This window comes from Durio zibethinus, chromosome 17 (genome assembly GCF_047325235.1).
Source record: "Durio zibethinus cultivar Kanyao isolate XHJ-2024 chromosome 17, ASM4732523v1, whole genome shotgun sequence".
Lineage (NCBI taxonomy): Eukaryota > Viridiplantae > Streptophyta > Magnoliopsida > Malvales > Malvaceae > Durio > Durio zibethinus.
The window spans coordinates 4,145,783-4,167,114 of record NC_143178.1 but is presented as its reverse complement, the minus strand read 5'-3'; the positions used below and the strand labels follow the sequence as shown (position 1 = coordinate 4,167,114).

The window sequence follows — 21,332 nt, the reverse complement described above, 5'->3', positions numbered from 1 at the left end:
GTACATGTGTATATTATTATGTACCGTACATTTTAATTGTGCAATTTTTTACCTTAGAAAAAATAATTCAAGAATATATATATATATGTGCACAAATTAAAAAAAAAGGGGATGCAAAAGGGGGAATTTTGAGAAAAGCAAAGCAAATGACCAATCTGCATTTTGCTTTAGAAACCAAAAAAAATTGAAATAATTTAGAGCCACAACGCCTTGCACATGAACACTTTATTTGCTTAATGCTGAAATGGTTTTGCCATTCCAAGAAAGGATGACAATATATATATATATATACACACATCATCACATGAACTTGATTGGTGAAAAAAAAAAACCTACCACATGCAATTGTTTCACAAATTGATTGCTCTCCAACGAAAAGAGATATGATCTTATATATTCAGCATGTGAGTGAGATCATTGTATTTGTTTATGAGAAAGGTTTTCACATAATGTCATAATTCAAATCTTACATCAACAAGGAAATAAAGAAAATTTTCTTTTCTTTTTTTTAAAGATGACTCAATGATTTCTTACCCCTTATTTTCCACATATGTTGTTATTTGTTTGTTATATTAATATAAACAAAATATTCCGTCCTTTGAAGGAAATAATTTCTTTATTTTCTTGTTAATTTGAAAATAACATCATAATTCATACATTTATTAGTAATCAAACCATTAACATGCATATTGGTTTTTTATATATTATTGATTCAAGTAAGTTTATCCATATCTGATCTAAAAAAAAAATTCATGAATTTTTTTTTATATAATCTCTAAGTGAATTTGAAATCAAGCAGTCAATAAAGAGTAAATTCTTTTATCACTTGAGCTAACATGCATTGAAAAAAAAAATTCATTGAAATATTGATTTACAGGTAAAATTATTTTAAAATTGAAATAGAACAAATTAAAAAAACAAAATGCTAAATAATTATTACATGCTAGACTATATTTCATTTGTCGAAGGATATTAAAAAAAATAGAAAAGAATTAGGATGGCAAATGACGTGAAGGAGTGGGGTGCAATGTAACTATATCTTATCTATTCTTACTTTCATAATTAATACAGTCTTGTGACTCAACTTATATTGACCTTTCAACATTTAATTTATTCCCCGCACGCCACGTTCACCTCCATTCTGCCATTTTATCCTAAACCAGATAATAATCCAATTAACTTTAATTTTGAGAAGCAAGTGATATAACTAATTAAAACTTCCCTGTTATTGTAATTAACCAGCTGGGACATTAGTGCTAGTAAAGAAAGTGTTAGTTTAGAATGTGGTGAACTCTACATTGAGTAGAAAGATCACTTATATATGGTTTAAAAGAAATTATTTATATTATTTAAGTAATTGAGCTAAGTATTGGAGTGGACCAAGTCATTTGGACTTGCTAAAAGTTTTTTAGTAGGTCAGACAATTTTAAAAATTAAATATGGATACTTGAAGCACTTGGACTTGTTTGATAAATAGATTTAATTTTTTTAATAATAATAATAATATTATTATTATTATTATATTTATTTCGAGATATTATTGATTCTGAATAAATATTTTGAACAGTGAAAAACATGATGGTATGAATAAATATATCTAAACAGAAAAATATGATTGTTTAAATAAAGTTTATTTAAACAATAAAACATGACTATACAAAATATCATGACTTTTTGAATTTGCTTAATTAGTGACTGTTCACTTATTATAAATAAATCTTTCTGCCTGACCAATTTTATTACTTCTGATTTAGAGAGTTTTAAAACTTTGTTGTATTCTATAGGCATAATTGTATTTAAGATAATGTTATTCATGCCTCAAAACCATATTTCTTCTTTCTTACTATTTTTGTTTTTCTTAATTTTACTAACAATTTTAAAGGCAATTATGGATACTACATCTACTATTGTCTTTACTGTTGCTATGAATTTGGAATCAAGCATGAAGGTTCACTTTCAAAATCAAGATGTAATCAGACTTGATCATTTTAATGGATCAAACTACACTAGGTGAAAGGACAAAATGGTTTTTCTATTGACTGCATTGAAGATGTTTTATACACTTGATCCAAATTTAGAACCAATTCCAAAACCAACTCCTGAAGATTTTGATGCTATTAAGGCAACAAGAAGTAAACATGAAGAAGATGAACTAGTCTGTTGATGTTATATTTTGAATTCATTATTTGACCGTTTATATGACCTATATAGAAATATGAAAACACCAAAAGAGATATGGACTGCTCTTGAACATAAATACATGAACGAAAAGAAAGGTATGGATAAGTTCTTGGCTTTGAAATACTTTGAATTTTCAATAACCAATGATAAACCAATCATGGACCAAATGCATGAGTTGCAAATTCTGGTTTCTAAGTTAAGTGAGCTAGAAATTAAGGTTTCTGATTCACTTCAAGTTGAAGCTATTTTGTCAAAACTTTCTCCTTCTTGAAATGGATATAAGAAGAAATTTTTACATTCAATAGATATTTTCATTATTGAAGAATTTTATACTCACATACAGATTAAAATAGAAAATCGTGCAAGAGATGCACTCTTTTTTGGAGGTTCCAATGTGAATTATGTGAGTGGACAAAATTCTGAAAAAGCTCACAAGTCTTTTGGTAAATTTCAAAACAATTTTAAAGTTAAGAAGAAAAGATTTAAGAAATCCAAATTTAACAAGAATAAAATGCATTTTCATTGTGGAAAAAAATGCCATTTGATTAAAGATTGCATATTTAAAAATGCTAGAATTAAAATTGGTTCTAGTTCCGAAAGCAAGGCAAATCTGGTTGAGTAAGAAATTAATGAACTTGTTGTAATGGTGATTGACATGCAAATTGGAATGATCATTAAAGTTCATATGGCTACTACAAATAAATCATCTGATTGGTGGCTAGATTCTAGTGTAACAATTCATGTTTGCAACAACAAAAAGTAGTTCAAAACTTATGAAGAATGCAAGAGACCAGAAAACATCCTTATGAAAAATCATGTTTTTGTCAAAGTGATTGGAAAAGGAACGGTTGAATTGAAATTCACCTCAAGATAGAAACTAAAAGAACGGTTGAATTGAAATTCACCTCAGGACAGAAACTAACTTTACTTAATGTTTTTATGTTCCTGATATTAAAAAGAACCATGTATCTGCAAATTTATTATGTAAGAAAGGCTTTAAGATTGTACTAAAGTCTGATAAAGTTATAGTCTCCAAAAATGGTGTATTCATTAGAAAATGATATTCCAATAATGGTATGTTTAAACTAAGCATTGATAAAATAAATAATATTTTTGCTTATATTGTTGAGAATTCTTCTTCTTTATGACATGCTAGATTAGGACATTTAAATTATCAATATATGAATCATATGACTAAGCATGGTTATATAACATACCAAAAAAATTATGACATTAAATGTGAAATCTGTGTCAAAGCAAAAATGACTAAAAAACCTTTTCTTAAAGCTGAAAGAAATATAAAATTATTAGAACTCGTACATTATGATATTTGTGAGTTAAATGGTTTATTAACAAAGGGAAGAAAAAGGTATTTTATAACATTTATAGATGATAGTTTTCGTTATACTTTTGTGTATGTAATGAAAACAAAATATGAAACTTTTGATAAATTCAAAGAACATAAATCAATTGTTGAAAATCGAAAGGAGAAGAAATCAAAATTGTTCGAATTGATAGGGGTGGCAAATATTTTCCAAATTGATTTTCTCTTTTTTGTAAAGATAATGAAATTATTCATCAAAAGACAGCCTCTTATGCACCCCAACAAAATGGTTTAGATGAAAGAAAAAATAATCTTGGTTGATATGGTAAATAATATGTTGTTAAATTCTAAATTACCTCTAAATCTTTAGGGAGAAGCATTTTTAACAACATGCCACATACATAATAGAATTCTTTCAAAAAAATTCTTAAAAATATCATATGAACGTTAGAATCATGGCAAAAAATCAAATTTGGATTATTTTAAAGTGTGGGGGTGCATTGCCTTTCAGAAAATATCTCATCTTCATAAATCAAAATTAAGACCTAGAGATATTAAATGTATTTTTGTTGGTTATGCATAAAATTCAAAAGCATATAGACTTCTTGATTTAAATACTAATGTTATTGTCGAATCTATTCATGTAAAATTTTTTGAAAATAAGTTTATATGTAATTTTGAAATTGATATGGATAAACAAATTGAAATGATTCCTACGACTGGAAATAAAAGAAAAGAAAGTAATGATTCTGTTGAAATTAGAAGAAGGAAAAGAACTAGAAAAGAGAATCTTTTACCTTCTGATTTTGTTTCTCTAGATTCTATAGTATTCATAGTAGAAGGAAATAAAACTGAAGTGCTTAAGAAAACACCAATTCTACTAATGTAGATGAAGACCCTAAAACATTCAATGAAGCTATGACTTCAAGAGATGTTACTTTTTGGAAAGAAGCTATTAATGATGAAATGGACTCAATCATGTCCAATAATACATGGGTCTTGGTAGATTTACTTCCAGGTTCTAAACCTATAGGATGTAAATGGGTTTTTAGAAAGAAATATAATACAGATTATTCTGTATAAACCTTTAAAGCAAGATTAGTTGCAAAAGGTTTTAAACAAAAAGAAGGCATAAATTATTTTGATACATATGCTCCAGTAGCTAGAATAACATCCATTAGAGTTATTATAGCGTTAGTTTCCATTTATAAATTACACGTGCATCAAATGGATGTTAAGACAACCTTTTTAAATGGTGACTTAAAGAAAAAAGTATACATGGAACAACCAGAAGGTTTTATTCTTCCAGGTAATGAGAATAAAGTTTGTAAATTAGTTAAGTCACTTTATGGGCTAAAGCAAGCTCTTAAACAATGGCATGAAAAGTTTGATTCAATCATAGTAGCCAATGGTTTTGAACATAATGGAGCAGATAAGTGCATTTACTCAAAATTTACTAAAGAATATAGAGTTATAATATATCTCTATGTGGATAATATGCTAATTTTTAATACCAATATAATTGGCATAAATGAAACCAAAAGGTATCTGATTTCTAATTTCAAAATGAAATATTTAAATGAAGTTGATATCATTTTGAAAATTAAAGTTAAGAGATATAACAAGAGTTTTGTACTTAATCAAAGTCATTATATTGAGAAACTGCTTAATAAGTTTAAGTATCTCAATATAAAAAAAGTCAATACTTCATATGATACAAGTATAAAATTAACAAAAAATCAAGGTTATATAATTGCACAACTTGAATATGCTAGTGCTATTAGAAGTATTATGTATGTTATGCATTGTACTAGGCCAATATAGCTTGCTATTTGCAAGTTATCAAGATATACAAGTAAGCCTAGTATAAGTCATTGGAAAACTATAGGAAGAGTTCTATGTTATCTTAAAAGAACTAAAGATTTTGACTTATTTTATTTCGGAGATCCAACTATTTTGGAAGAATATTCAAATGCAAGTTGGATCACTAGTATAAGTGATAATAAATCCACTTCAGGATGGATGTTTACCTTTGGAGGTGGTGCAATTAGTTGGACATCCAAGAAACAAACTTGCATTTCATATTCAACTATGGAATCTGAATTTATAGCTTTAGTTGCAGCAAGCAAGGAAACTAAATAGCTAAGAAATTTATTAATGGATATAGAGTTGTGGCCACAACCAATGACAACCATTTCCTTGTATTATGATAGTGAAGCTACTATGTGTAGAACTTATAGTGAAATTTATAATGAAAAATCTAGACATATTAGTCTAAGACATGATTATATCAGAAAATTGATAAAAAAAATGAGGTAATTACCATCATACATGTTAAATCTACTAACAACTTAGCATATCCTCTTACCAAGGTGCTACCTAGAAATTTGGTAAGAAGCACCACAAGTGGAATGGGTTTAAAATTCTTTTTAGACACTAATAATGGGAACCTAACTTTGAATTAGTAACATCTAATTGCAAAGTTTAATAGGTAACCACAAATTATTGTTATGTGTCTGCAAACACTAGTCAATCGATTCTAAATATTTGGAATACTAGTGTAAGCCATTGCGTAAATGGAAGATGAGATTAAACTCTTAATAGAGTTTATAATTAAATGTTTATAGCAATGGAGACATAACTAAGAAAATCCACCTATATAAACATAAACGCGGTGCCGTTTCAACAAGAAAATTGAAAACTTTCTTGTAAATATTTATGAATAAAGATAAGCACATGGCCGTAATAGTGCTAAAGCGGTTATAAACCTCTGACAGAATATTAAGTATTATGTGTGTTATATATTCAATTTTAACACTAGGAGTTGAGGTTTAATCTATGGACACCATCAACTTTGTTAGAATTCTAAGGTATATATGCTAATTAAATGTTTAAATTGAAAGATACTTTTTTGTATTCATAATATTTATTTGTGTGAAAAGTTAAAGATTAAGCACCAACATTCCAAACTAATGGAGAATTGTTGGTAGTTTAGAATGTAATGAATTCCACATTGAGTAGAAAGATCACTTATATATGGTTTAAAAGAAATCACTTATATTATTTAAATAATTGAGCTAAGTGTTGGAGTGGACCAAATCATTTGGGCTTGCTAGGAGTTTTCTTAATAGGTCAGACAATTTTAAAAGTTAAAGATAGGCACTTGAGACACTTGGGCTTGTTTGGCAAATAAATTTAATTTTTTAAATCTTTTTATTATTATTATTATTATTATTATTATTTATTTCAAAATATTACTAATTCTAAATAAATATGTTTGAACCGTGAAAAACATGATGGCATGAATAAATATATTTAAACAGAAAAATATGACTGTTTAAATAAAGTTTATTTAAGCAATAAAACATGACTATACAAAATGTCATAACTTTTTGAATTGGCTTAATTGATGACTGTTCACTTATTATAAATAGATTTTCTGCCTAATTAATTTTACTACTTCTGATTTAAAGAGTTTTAAAGCTTTGTGTATCCTATAGGCATAATTGCTTTTAAGATAATGTTATTCACGTCTCAAAGCCATATTTTCTTCTTTCTTACTATTTCTGTTTTTCTTAATTTTACTAACAGAAGGGTCTATAAATAACCAGGCGGACCAGCCATTGAAGCCCTGCAATTGTAAGTCATAATGAGGTGTAGTGAAATAATATGGGGTCTGGTCTTGTGCTGCATCTTGGCCATGCTTAGCAGTAGTCATAATGGACTGGCCTCGGAGGTTGTGGGTTCGTCTGCTGAAGGTTATGACTACAAGGATGCACTTGACAAAGCTATCTTGTTCTTTGAAGGACAACGTTCAGGAAAGTTGCCTGCAAGCCAGAGAATGAAGTGGAGGGGAGACTCTGCACTCACTGATGGCAAACCTGATAAAGTATATAACGCTAGCTATAAAACTTAGTAGTTTGAGTGATGATGACATTGAGCTTCCACAAACCCTTTTTTCAAAACTTCGGAATGCTATTAGTGTTGATTTTTCAACAATAAAACAGTGAAGCTTGGTATTACTGACATCTAAACTCCAGTTATTGAAATGTAATGTTATAGTTTGGGGTTTTGCTTTTTTGTGGCAGGTCAATCTGGTGGGAGGTTACTATGATGCTGGCGACAATGTGAAGTTCGGATGGCCTATGGCGTTCACAGTCACCCTGTTAAGTTGGACAGCTGTTGAGTACCGGCAGGAAATCTCTCAAGCCAATCATCTTAACAACCTCCGCACCGCAATCCGTTGGGGCACTGATTTTATATTGCGAGCCCATACTTCACCCACCACACTTTATACCCAGGTTTGTGTCAGTTTCTTGTATATTTATTTGCAAAAGAATACTGCCTCATGCAGCTAGCTCAGAAATTTTTTATCAATAGAAATTATTAAATAGATAGCAAATTCAATTTCTATTTGCATTCCCATGCAGGTAGGGGATGGAAATGCTGATCACCAGTGCTGGGAGCGTCCTGAAGACATGGACACCCCTCGAACGCTCTACAAGATCACTTCTGATTCACCGGGCACCGAAGCGGCAGCAGAAGCTGCTGCTGCTCTTTCTGCTGCTTCATTAGCCTTCAAAGGGGTTGATTCCAATTATTCTTCAAGGCTGTTAAGCAAATCAAAATCAGTAAGGGGCTTAGTTAAATTAGTTCCTTTATGCCTAGCAACCTATACATGCATTTAATCTCATTCAATTGCCTGCACAGTTATTCGAATTTGCAGACAAGTATAGGGGATCTTACACAGGTTCTTGCCCTTTCTACTGCTCTTTCTCAGGATATCAGGTAAAACATAAAGCTTATAGTCCTCACTTTTGTTTGACTTGAGCTTTACCCATTCCTGCTTCTTTTGTCAGGACGAATTATTATGGTCAGCAGCTTGGCTATACATGGCAAGTGGAGATAAAAAGTACTATAACTATGTCTTGAGCAACCAAGGATGGAGTCAGGCAGTATCAGAGTTTAGTTGGGACAACAAATTTGCTGGGGTTCAGACATTACTAGCGAAGGTATAGCGAAAAATCGCTGTAAAATCTATGCCTCCTCTTTATAAGTAATGAGAAAAGATATTAATCGAATTTTGTTCAGGAATTTTATGGTGGGAAGAAGGATTTGTCTAAATATAAGACCGATGTGGAATCATTTATATGTGCGTTGATGCCGGGGAGTAGCTCTTTACAGATTAAAACAACTTCTGGTACACATCCAAATCATTAATGAATAACTCATTAGCTTTCTGCAGATTGCATTTAAACGTACGTATGATTCTCACAAAGCTAATAGATATTCTGGTTTGTTTTCAGGTGGTCTTCTGTATGTTAGAGATGCTGCTAATCTACAATATGTTACAAGCTCCTGCATGGTGCTGGCTGTCTACTCGGAAACCTTAAAGGCATCTAATATTGATGGAATTCAATGTGGCTCTGCCCATTTCTCTGCCTCCCAAATCAAAGACTTCATAAAATTGCAGGTACATCATCTAAATCAATGTAAGAGAGAATCACATCAAACCAAGAATGGATTTGATTGGTTTACTGATGCAGGTGAATTACATTTTGGGAAACAACCCCATGAAAATGTCATACATGGTGGGATTTGGAAGCAAATATCCGATGCAGCTTCACCATAGAGGCTCATCCATCCCTTCTATCCGTAGTCACCCGAGCAAGGTCGGCTGTAATGATGGCTTCTCGAGTTATTTTTCTTCTAACAATCCAAATCCAAATCAACATGTTGGAGCAATTGTTGGAGGTCCTGATCCAAATGACCATTTCAATGATCTGAGATCAGATTACTCTCATTCCGAACCCACAACTTACATTAATGCAGCTTTTGTGGGTGCAGTGGCTGCTTTGCTTGATGAAAGCAAACAGGAACCTCTGCAACTGCTGCGGATGAATAGAACCACAAATACGAGAGACTATATGTAATTTAACAGAACTACATGCAATTGAAACCCATGGATTTCCATTCATGGGATTACGTAATTTAAATTCTGGGGAATATCTGTACCCATATCTACACATATGGTTGTAAAATATCTAAGGATTAAGAATAAGTCTGATGCATCTTTTCAGATCCTTCTTGGACTAGTTCATTCCTAATATTAAGCAATAAATTTAAAGAGCTTAACTTTTAATTTCAATGATCAAGATTGTTTTTATATAATTTCACATATGAAAAACTTAAATATATTTAATTATTAATAGCCGTCTGTCCCTAAAGAAAAATTTTTTTTCTAAGACCGAAAAAAAATCCAAAAAAATACTAGTATTAATATTTTTTTTCATTTTCGGTGAATTTTTTTAAAATTTTTAATTTATCTTTAACTCCTTAAATTTTATTTATTTAACTCAAAAAATATCATACTCCATCTTTTTTTTTATAAAAATATTATACATCTAAAATCTATCAGATCCATAACTTTCATTAACGTGGGAGTGGGACTGACAAAGCAGGCCACAGCCTAAAATGGATGCTTAAGCTATCGCTATAAACATCAATTTACCGATTAATCATCCAACACTAGCACAAACAAGGCCGATTCTAGAACCGGGCGCAGGCATTGTAGTGGTTTCTCTCTCATTTTCTCTCTTGTCCCCAACCTCTCTCCAGTCTCCTGAGCTTTGTTGGGTGCAGGCCGGAAACCACCACTTTTTCTTTTCCAATGGGGTCTGTGCTTGGTGACCTGCCGTCATTTGACCCCCATAACTTCAGCCAACTTCGTCCCTCCGATCCTTCTAATCCTTCTGTAAGTATCCCCACAATCCCTTTTCAAACCAATCCCCAGTTTCCAAAATACATAACATATGAATTTTGTTTCTGGGGTTTTATCTGAATGAGTTATTTGTTTCAGCCGTTCTGATATTGCCATAAATCGCTATATGCAGTTTCTATGAGTAGTGAAAAACTGTTACATATTTATGATTAGGTTACTGGGTTTGCCCCAGATATGATTAGTGGAAATTTTTTTTTTTTTTACTTTTTCTGAATTTGGACCTTAATGGTTTAGTCCATATGATTAGTTAGTTGTCAGAAGCTTTTTGGTTAAAGTTGTTTGTGGTTACAAATGAATATGTTTGCTTCATGATTTGTAGGGTTTAAATGATTCATGGAATTCCAACTCTGGTATTATTACACTTCAGTGATTTTATGGTTTGCAGTGTGAGATACATTTGTTATTAGGATGCTGATTAATCTGAAGGAATAAAGTGTAATATGGTGATGTTTCTATGTAAAACATCCAAGTAATGCTAATACTTGTTATTATCTGTTTTCTAAAATGACAAAGATCTTTATACAGCACAAGAATTAGCCTGGAAATGCTTTCTTGCACAGGATAATGATGGGAGTTTCCTTAAAATGGGTGGTAACTATTCTTCATGAGCTTTTGTCTAGTGCATGTCACTATCAGCTTCAAAAACTACTAAGACTTCAAGTTCATGCTTTAGAAGATTTCCAGATCTTCCTGTGTACTTGGTAGTTTTCCTGTTTTAGTTCTTAGGACTGTTTCTTAACAATGGTCACAAAGTTCTAAGGTTTAGCTAAGACAGTAGTTGAGAGTTTGTTTCTATGTGGGCATACATATGTGTAGATATGTAGACATAAATGTATTTATGTATCTTTTTTGGTTTCAATAGTTTACATTGGTTCCTTGCTTAAATGTTATAACGTTTCTGATTAAGCTTAGTTGAAAGGTCTAAGGTCTAAGTGGTGTAGAACAATTTTTTCCTGTCCTTTTATCCTTTTGGGCTATTTTAGCATATGAGATCTATTCTATTGCATGGAGTTCATAGTGAACCCCTCTTTGTTTTCAAATGAAGAGTTTATGACAAATTAGTCTTTTTTGCTTTTGTGGATTGGTTTTAAACAAAATTGCACTGACTCCACTTGTATGATTTTTTACTTTGCTTGAACATTTTGGGAGCTTTAAATGCTTCTTATTTTTCATTCATGTTAAGAATTGATTGCACTTATCTTTTATAGCATAACCTTTTCTTTTTGACTAGAAAATGATACCTGCCACACACCACCCTACTCATAGCCGGACTCTTCCACCACCTGATCAAGGTATTGAACCGATATTTCTTTCTCCTTGTTTTTACTTATGAAACAATATTTTTTTCCGAGGGAAAGTGAGATATTCTTGGCACTTTAAACTGTCTGTGGTGAAAATATGGAAAACTTTGGTTGGTGAATTATTTCAGTTTTTATCCACATAGTTATAATATATTTTACAATGCATGTCATATACTGTGATAATTATTTGGGTAGGATACCTTCTAGGATGTTGAATGTTGATTTCTGTTTGAGAGTATCAAGTGCTGGAAAGTATGTTTAGATGTCTGAATTGGAACTTGATATGATCTAATTTTGCTGGAAAAATGGTATTGTCTTGACAAATAGGCTTCAAATAAATGGTTATGGATTGGGAAATTGATTTTTATGCTGCAATTGATGCATGCCACTGCTACCACTTGTTACATTTTTTTTTTATTATCTTCATCTGGATTGTTGTAATTGATTTACTTTGTTTTTTTAGTTCTATATTTTCTTCTTCGGTAACCTAAATGTCATGGATTACTTATCTGTAATTGTCCATCTTCTCTCAGTTTTGTTTTGAACTTTTGATATCGACAAAGAATGGAGATTTCTAATTAGAATATAATGATTGATTGCGTACAAGATTAAAATTGTTGTTTGAAGTTTGTCAATTGGAATGAAAATGTTGAGGATCTTATTTGTAAGTATGTTCTGAACTGCCTGTGCTACCAGTATAAAGGCACTACCGATTGAAATTGCATTCCGGTGCAAAGTGCCACAGCTCATTGACTTAAGTTCTTGACTTGTTATTATGAATACTTTTTCAATTGACCTGTGGACATTTTCTATACTGTGACTGACCTCTCAAACACTTTTAACAGTTATAACTACTGAGGCAAAAAATATACTTATTAGAAATTTCTATCAGCGTGCTGAGGAGAAGGTTAGTAATTCATTTATGATTTTTCATGTTACAAAACTGCATACAAATAATTTCATAGTCACAGATAGAAATTCACGGATTCGTGCGTGCCCTTTGAGAGTGGATGTGCAGATATTTCATGTAGTTTCTTAATGCTTTTCCCATTGCCGGTGGGACCAAAGTGAGCTGCCACTGAACATCCAATACCAGAGCATGGATGCAAGCAACCTAGGGCTTCCATCTCATAGTTGTAATGAGATTTTTTTCGTTTCTTTGGTGCTCATGTAAATGTATATTCTTATATCAAACGTGTTGTAGAAACTGTGAGTAAAGTTGCTTACCCATTGTTGTAAACCGGTATGCCATACTTGTACATTTTTGTGTACAAATCAAACTTACAGCTGGGTTATCATAATAACAGAGAGTGTTATGTTTATTTCTACATTCTCTTCTTGGTATTCATTCCATGTGGCATGGCTGAATTGCTGAAATGCTAAATTCTTGTATGCTCATTTAAGTATTCAAGATATCATCTTAAAATGATGTGCACAAGTGCATCTCTTGGTAATAACAGGTTTGAACATGTTACTTGGGCTCTTGGAGCTGCATATTTTTACTGAAAGCATATGCATTTGTGTTGCCAGGTTTTTTGAACCTGATTATGAAGTTATTTTTTGACAAGCTTGCAGCTCCTTACCTGAGCAACCCAGTAGCAGAGCCCAGAGAACTGCCCCACACAGTTTTCTGAAAAAAAAAGGTTCTAACAATTACTTAAGAATTTGGGACTAGTATTCGTAGGGTCGGTGGATTGCAAAGGCTGTGTTTACACTTAATGTGAATAATCAATAAAAACATCGGAACTGGGCCATTAGACGGAGTTATTGGTCCCACTGGTTAAAAGGTAAAACAATGAAATTGTTTGGTTCCTGACCTGCGTGTATAAAGGGAAAAAAAAAAAAGGCTGCCACAAATACCAAAAAAGAAGAAATCCAAGAAACAGCCAACCAAGAAACTGAAACTACTCCACAAACCAAAGAATAGAGCCTGTTCTTTGTTAAGACAAAGATTTCAACGGCTATGGCCACTCACTTTTACTGTTGTTCTCCAATTCCAGCGAAACCCACCTCCACAACAATCTCAAAAAAGTCCGCTTTGTTACCTAATCCTCGTATCTCAACCACTAGGCATCATAATAACCTCGTATCAACATCATCATCATCTTCTTCTTCTTCAGTTTTTACTCTTCGAGCTTCAATTTCACCAGCTGCTACTTCCGTTGCAGTCGATGGACCCACCACCTCCACCAAACCTTCCAAGTCTTTGCCGTTTAGAGTGGGCCATGGCTTCGATCTTCATCGGTTGGAGCCTGGCTACCCTTTGATCATTGGTGGGATTGATATTCCTCATGATAGAGGCTGTGAGGCTCATTCTGATGGTATCTTTCTCATTTCCCTTTTCCTATTTTTCTTAATTTCGGAATTTTCCCATTTATTTTCCTTCCCGACATCAAACGCCACATTTTTATTTCTTTAAGTTCTTGCATTTGGATGGTTTTAATTTATAAAATTTCTTTTTGTTATCTCGTAATCTCTATTTCTTGGTTGTATTTTTTGTTTAAAATTTCCACAATTTGCTTTTGATGAAAACCATATGGGAATCAATATGTTGCAGGAGATGTGCTGCTTCATTGTGTTGTGGATGCAATACTGGGAGCTTTAGGGCTTCCTGATATAGGGCAGATATTTCCTGACTCTGATCCCAAGTGGAAAGGAGCTCCATCTTCTGTCTTTATCAAAGAAGCTGTGAGTATTCTTTAATGTAGATTCTGGGTAATTTTGAGAAATTCGTTTTATTTTATTTTTAAATCTTTTTGGGGTGCTGATTTTATAGTGGATGCTTTGAGCCTTTGACTGGTTCACTGCTGATTAACGTAAAAGCAGAGGAAAAGAAAATTAGATTGGTTTATTGCCATACTATGAAATTTCTATCTAAAATCTGACGTTTGCTTAATCAAAAGTATTAGGTTGGGATACCAATCCTAGAGTAGAACCATGGTAATGTAAGTACCAAAAAGAAAAAAAAAAATCATAGCACTCAAAGAAGTTTTGTTGAATAGAAAGTAAAAGAAAAGATAATGCAGAGCTGAATTATGTGATTATTTAATTCAGGTGCATGGTTAAGCCAGGGAAATATGAATGAGTCTGAAAGTTATAGGCTCCATTAATGTACTTTGGTTCAATAGTTAAGTATTAAAATTTTATGAAATATCATTTTTAGCCTTGTTAATAAGAAAAAAAATAAAATAAACTCCTTGAGTTGAGTGGGTTGGGCTACATAGTCGGTCTTTGTAGTCAACCCACATATGGTATAGCACTACTTGTTTGATCTCTTGAGGGGAATGGCTGGTTATTTTCTATCTGCTTAGAAACAAAAATTGATTCTGCTAGTTCGAAGCATTTGGTAATTTGTCTTTGATGCATTAGCAAAACAAATTAATAGAGGTCTGCTGTATTGAGGAGTAGAGAAGTGCGCATGATACTGCAGCATTAGAGCAAAGCTCTGATGCTTTGACTCTGATAGTGACTCCTCAACCTGAATGCAATGAACCTAGGTAAAAGTAAATTAATAAAAGTTGATGCTTTTAAGAGCAATGTATCAGGTGTGATATTGCTTCACTGCAAAATTCTGTAAAAACTCTAATGCTTTGTTTGACAGCCTTTTTTCAAACGAGCCTAATTTGTTTGTGGTAGGAAACGGAATCAACTTTATTATTGACCAAATTATGGCATATTCATGTATGGGCTGGAAAACCCTTTAGACGCAGATGCTATATATCTTTCTTGCTAAGCGATGCTATATGCTGATGTCAATATAGGCTTTAAGGTGAAATGCGAAACATCTTATGCTATATTCTTCACCTAGAAGCTCTCATGTATTTTTCTGTATGTTTAGTATAGTGGAGGAATCCTTGCCGAACCTGAATTTGCATATATACTGCATTAGCCAGCGAACAGAATGAATCAGTTAAATGTTCTCCCAATGCCTCCTCTGATCCAACTCTTTTAGTTCTGCTTTCTTCTAAAGGATTTGGCTATTTGGCTTTCTAAAAGTTTAACTTAATGTGAGATTGTCAACCCTAAATTGATAGGATAGACCTCTCTTGAGTTGACCTAAAATTTGATTGTGGAACTGGCACAAGGAAACAATGATTAACAAATTAGCAAGGCAAAACAAACTATAAAGCGTGAGAATATATGACATCCATGATTGTTTTGAAATATAGATGTGGATGACCCATTAACTGTTTGATGCAGGAAAGAGATCTATTCCCCTTCTACTGAATTCCGATCTCAGAAATTAGTACTAACTAAATATGTATATCATTTGAAGAACTCCCTGACTAAGTTTTTACATAACAATATGCTAGGCACAATCATATAGAACCCTTGTAATAGAGTATTTTTTAAAAATAAAATGAGTAGAAAGAGTTTGTCTGGGAATTTTTTTGCTTATGCGCTCAAGTTAGTCATGCTAGGCCATCATTTATTATATCTTCTTTCTAGGAATATATACACAATTTTAGCTGTTCAGATCTCATCCTCTGCAACATGGTTCATTTCAGGTGAGACTCATGCATGAGGCAGGTTATGAGATTGGAAACTTGGATGCCACCTTAATTCTTCAAAGACCAAAACTGAGCCCACACAAGGAGGCTATCAAAGCCAACTTGTCTGAGCTGCTAGGAGCCGACCTGTCTGTTGTCAATCTCAAGGCAAAGACTCACGAGAAGGTTGACAGCCTTGGTGAAAATCGAAGTATTGCAGCTCATACTGTGGTCCTGCTGATGAAGAAGTGAATATAAATCTTGGATATGGGTCTCAAAGTATGGCAATTTCATACCGTGAGCATTATGTATACTGTCATAAATATGATATTGATGGGTGTGAGAGCTTAATGTATTTGGTTGGACCAGAATGTTGAGTTCTCAACACTTCATCTGAACAACTTGGACAATGATGGTTTAGGTTTTGATGAGCTACAGTTTCCAAATTGTTCATTAGTCTGAAGTTTGTCAAAGACTCGAAACTTGAAATAGAATACATACCAAAGTCAAATTATTGGAAAAAAAAATAATGTTCTACAGTTTCCCAACTTCTTTGTTCAATTCCTACTTTCTGCTGCATCAAAGTGCCTATGGCTGCCCTCACGTGTTCAACTGTTGTGAATTCACCATTTTTTTTTTTTTAATTTGAATCATTCTCAAGTTTCACATTAAATCATCAAATACATGACTACCTTGAATTTCACACGATTATTGAATAAAGTTTGGCAAGTTTACCATTTTCAATTATTGTTTGCTGCATGTGAACTCCCTATCCCAACACGAAAACTACAAAGAAAATCCGAATTTTTTATTTTTGGAACCCTTTGATATTTTGTTGGAGAACTCAGGTTGAAGCAGAAGACATAAAACAATTTTAGAAATCTCTCTGACCAGTGGCAATTAATCTATTTTTTTGATGATATTGCCGACATGATTCTCGTTTATTTATATTTTTCTTACTGTTTGAGTGTCATCCAGTATAACAAACCCAGAGAAAGTCCCTCGAGTTATGGTTCGACCATTTCAAAGACTAGGTCAGACTGTTTTGTAACTGTTTTTTCAAATAGCCCAAGTGTTATTATACCAGATAAAAATGTTCAAAGCTACTCTAGCAGGAATCAAATGTTTTGACTTCATGAAAGAGGAATTAGTAGCTTTCAACTTAAACTGAAAGAGAAAGTTAAAAAGTGGGTTGAATTGGACGCCTATGAAGGCCTCAAAGTTCTCATCTGATCGGTCTCTGACCATGAAATTCTCCGTAGGAAGACTCCAATTAGCCTCCCCTGAGGCTGACAAAGTTTGTAACCAATTTAGAAGCCACCAAGTGTATCTCCGTCTTCTTGTTCCAATTTTGTCAGATATTGTTCCTTTGGAGGATTCCTCAGCTACGACTAAATTGGTGAAAAATGCCTTCCCAGCGACAAACGAAAATCAGCACAAAGAAAGCGTCAGGGACATGTGAGAGCTCTTTGAGTTTTTGTATATTAATTTCTTCCAAGGAGTAATTCTTCTAGACTTTATAATGTTTTAATCGTATCCTACAGCGGTAATTAGAGAAAAATGAAAGTAAGAGTAACTTGCACATTTTTTAAGACCATTCAAGTCCAATCAAATTTAAATCAGGAGGGTTAGGTAAAACAAGGAATGCATGAAAAGGTAGAATTGCAGTCAAAAGTAGATGAAGAAAGTGAATTAATTTACCAAAAATTAGGAAGTAATTTATTCGTTGATAAATTAATTGATTAGTTTAATTCAGAGTTTAATTTTTTTGGTTTATATGGTCTAACATTTTAAATTTCAATATTTATAATTTTTTTTTTGTTTCAAATGTTTCATTTGTAAAATAATAACTCATTAACTGGTAATAAAAAATGTTTTGATCAAATTTCCCTCTAAATTATTATAATTAAGCATAAAAGGGATATAAAAGCGTTATCTTGGTTGGTGTAATCCAACTGTTCTAAAAAGGACAACCAAGAAATTAAGAAAATGGGGATCCCGCAGACAGACCTGATGAAAGGTTTGGTCTCGTTCTCGTATGCCTTCCATCCATCAAAGTAAGGAGATTTTTCACGTGACCGTTGCCAGTTGCAATCTTACACTTGGCAACCATCTTTTCCTGCTTGAAAGAAACTTTTCTTTCGAGTAAAAAGAAACATATACTAACTTTGGAGATGAAAAGGGTTGGTCTCGTATGGCTTCCATCAGGTAAGTAGAAACCTCCAGGAATTTCGTAGTCACATTACGTTGTGTGTTCTGGACTCCAATAGAAACTTATACTTTACTGCTCTTCACCTCCCCAGCTTTGCTTTGACTTCATTGAAAAGTGGCTCATGGAACTCCCAGAAGCCTCCCTCTGCACTGCCGAAGTGTAAACAAATACAAGGAGACAGCACGCTTCTAAGAGTATCATGGGATGTCTGAGTTCAGATAAGCATGGGAAATTATAACAGAGTTCTTGCATCTACTTCAATACCTGTTAATTTATTGATTAATTAATCACATTAATTGATACTGTCATACTGATCAAAGAAACTTGTGTACTTTTACCACAGGCTGTTGCAAAATTTATGGGGAAAGTAACGGGAGGTAGAGCAAAATTTGATCCAGACCGCATTGTTATGAGCGGTGGAGCTCATGAGATGGTTGCCCTTTGCTTGTAAGTTCCTGGAGAAGCATTTCTGGTTCCCACTCCCTATTATCCAGGGTAATGCATCATTTTGACATTTCCTTCTTCCTGCTTCTTTTTTTGGTTTCTCGTTTAAATAATATATATGACAAGAAAATGGATATTAGATGCATACGAGAGCTCAAATTTGAGTAGAGTTTCTTTCAAATTTGTACGACAAAACTTGACCTTTATCCCCAAACCCACTCACATATGGAAAATAAGAAGAAAGAGGGAGGAATTTGTAATTAACAATTAAATTATAACTAAGATTAGTTTAATGAAACTTGATTTAGTCAACTTAGCAGTAATGTCAAATGTGACAACGTGGCCGTCTGGGATTGGTTCAAAAGGGATGGAATCTGGGTAATTCCGTACTTCCTTTCCTCTTTCCTTTTTTCTCAAGGAAAAATATGGTTTACATCGTAGTTTTCTTCGTTGGGCATTCCATTGATTGGAGTCATGAAAGCAACATAATCTTTTCGTTTTGATGCCAAAAACGTTACGCTTTTGGCCCATCTCTGTATTATTGATGGAATCATGTAAGAACATATATAATTATCTAGTGCAGAGATATTCTTTATTACATATATAGAAAACTTCAGATTTCAGAACCTTGTAATCTTGTCTGGAAGATGGAGGGCAATAATTGAACAGTTCTTGCTAATCTTCAGCAAAAAGAAAAAGAAAAAAAAACATTTATAATAAATATGAGGCTCATCTCCCTCAGTGGGACAGTAATAATCTGAGAAAGTTAAGTAGTCATTTTCATGGACTTTGTCATTTCTCATAGGCCTAACTCTGAAACATAACGGATCATGGATGCATGAAATATAGACAAATAAAAAGGAAAGCTGGTGACCAATGGGCTTAAATGAGTTGACTAATTTCGGCTTAGAAAATCAATTACTACGAATTTTCTCGTTACTTTATATTTTTCATGGTGTGATAATCAGTTCCTAGTTTACTCAAATACTTGGCATTCCTTTGCAGATCTGATCGCGACGTGAGGTGAACAGGGGTCGAACTTGTTCCAGTCGTTTGTGAGAGTAACAATAATTTCAAGATCACCGAGAATGCCATGGAAGCTAACCTCAGAGTCAAGGGTTTGCTCATAACCAATCCATCAAATCCATTGGGTAATATCTTGGATGGAGTGACGTTGAAGAGTATTGTAAGCTTCATAAACAAAATGAAAATCCACCTGATAGGTGATGAGATTTACGCCGCCACAGTTTTCATGGAGCCTGAGTTCGTTCGTATTTCTGAGATTATAGAGGAAGTCGAATGCAGTCGTGATCTCATCCATTTTGTTTACAGTCTTTCCAAGGCCATGGCTTCGCTGCAGAAAATTTTAAAGACAATAACAGTTTTTTTTTTTTCAAGCTTTGTATTTTTAGGGAAGATATCCAATAAAAATACCAAACAGAACTGATTCGAATTGTACAAAAAGTTGTATTTAGTAGCATTTTAGAAATTCAACATGAAATGCATAATTAAAAGGTGTAGGTCCAAAGGGTAATAGAAAACATAAATCCTATAAAATATATATGTTTAAAGGCCAATATAAAACATAGGATTATATAAAACAAATATGTTCCAAGCAAAATTATTAGCATGAAATTTAATTATAGCTAACAAAAAGTCAACATTAAACATAAAGTTTAAAAGTTAAGAGAAAGCATAAGTTATATAAAATATATATGTTCAAACAGAATTCATGATGCAAAATAAAAAATATTTGGATATATAATCGAAGTGGTTGGTGAGGTCTTTGCTTTTGCTAAACAAAAAGATCTTCCTTAATCTTAATTGTAGTATTTTATTCCTATTAATTACATCTTAATTGTAGCATTTTGTTCCTGCTAATTGCATCTTAGTTGTAGGCAGAGTTTTTTCTTTAGCCTTGGTCACTGCAACATTAAAGTATATTGATGCATTAGATGTAAGTTATCAATGGTGAAAATTGAAATGCATATTCAGAATTAAAAGCATTTGATAATTTTTCTTCCTAATTTGTTTTTCTTTGCCAATGATTCTTAGGTAAGTAAGCATTGAGCTATGCTTGCAATAAATGAAGATCCCACCAGTTTATGAATAACATCTTTTGCCTCTAATAATGGCTGCAGAGTAAGGATAGGCCATAGCTGTTCATGCTAGTTCAATTGTTGTGTAAAAGATGATTTTCGAATAATTGATGGGGTTACTATTAATTTTTGGACGATGTTTTCTAATGTCAACAAAGTGATAAATTTCATAAATCAAGGAAGGCACTCAAATGTTTCAATGATTCCACAACAGTGAAAGTGTTCAGGCAACAATTTTTCGTGTGAAAACTATATTGCAATTAATAACATGTTAAAAAGAATCAAGTCAATCAAATTTATTTCTTTTGCATAAAGTCTAGGCAGTTCTTTATTGAGAAGAAATCAAGTCAATCAAACCACATAATTGAGCGTGTATTCTCAATAAGAAGTAGGAACATTTGCATCGTTGCTGACATTAACGCGTAAAAGACTTATGATGTTGTTTGAAACTAATTTAAAAATTATGAATATTTATTAGAAATCTATTTGAGTGTAATTGT

The 21,332-nt window shown here is 32.7% G+C and overlaps 3 protein-coding genes and 1 pseudogene across 6 annotated transcripts; all 4 read left to right on the top strand.

Moving 5' to 3' along the window:
- The first annotated feature begins 7,138 nt into the window (after positions 1 to 7,138).
- LOC111278395 (endoglucanase-like) lies at positions 7,139 to 9,589 on the top strand. Its single transcript, XM_022865044.2, has 8 exons — positions 7,139 to 7,394; positions 7,594 to 7,806; positions 7,936 to 8,136; positions 8,216 to 8,293; positions 8,365 to 8,517; positions 8,597 to 8,705; positions 8,812 to 8,978; positions 9,052 to 9,589. The coding sequence occupies exons 1-8, from the start codon at positions 7,155 to 7,157 to the stop codon at positions 9,436 to 9,438; spliced, it is 1,548 nt and encodes a 515-aa protein (XP_022720779.1). The 5' UTR covers positions 7,139 to 7,154; the 3' UTR covers positions 9,439 to 9,589.
- A 140-nt stretch (positions 9,590 to 9,729) lies between these two features.
- Positions 9,730 to 12,915, top strand: LOC111278371 (DET1- and DDB1-associated protein 1-like). 3 transcript variants are annotated; one of them, XM_022865033.2, is made up of 4 exons: positions 9,730 to 10,259; positions 11,518 to 11,578; positions 12,433 to 12,494; positions 12,606 to 12,915. In XM_022865033.2, exons 1-4 carry the CDS (start codon positions 10,176 to 10,178, stop codon positions 12,624 to 12,626), a joined length of 228 nt encoding a protein of 75 aa, XP_022720768.1. In that variant the 5' UTR covers positions 9,730 to 10,175; the 3' UTR covers positions 12,627 to 12,915. The 3 variants fall into 3 exon arrangements, with proteins under 3 accessions (XP_022720768.1, XP_089602289.1, XP_022720763.1); XM_089746163.1 differs by having other exon boundaries at positions 12,559 to 12,915; XM_022865028.2 differs by having other exon boundaries at positions 12,433 to 12,915.
- Positions 12,916 to 13,407: 492 nt separating this feature from the next.
- On the top strand, positions 13,408 to 16,625 carry LOC111278362 (2-C-methyl-D-erythritol 2,4-cyclodiphosphate synthase, chloroplastic-like). Its single transcript, XM_022865020.2, has 3 exons — positions 13,408 to 13,908; positions 14,145 to 14,275; positions 16,096 to 16,625. The coding sequence occupies exons 1-3, from the start codon at positions 13,551 to 13,553 to the stop codon at positions 16,327 to 16,329; spliced, it is 723 nt and encodes a 240-aa protein (XP_022720755.1). The 5' UTR covers positions 13,408 to 13,550; the 3' UTR covers positions 16,330 to 16,625.
- A 149-nt stretch (positions 16,626 to 16,774) lies between these two features.
- Positions 16,775 to 20,892, top strand: LOC111318715 (1-aminocyclopropane-1-carboxylate synthase-like; annotated as a pseudogene). The gene is made up of 4 exons (XR_016328924.1): positions 16,775 to 18,784; positions 19,739 to 20,114; positions 20,598 to 20,690; positions 20,875 to 20,892. The product of XR_016328924.1 is annotated as a 1-aminocyclopropane-1-carboxylate synthase-like (transcript).
- Positions 20,893 to 21,332: the final 440 nt, after the last annotated feature.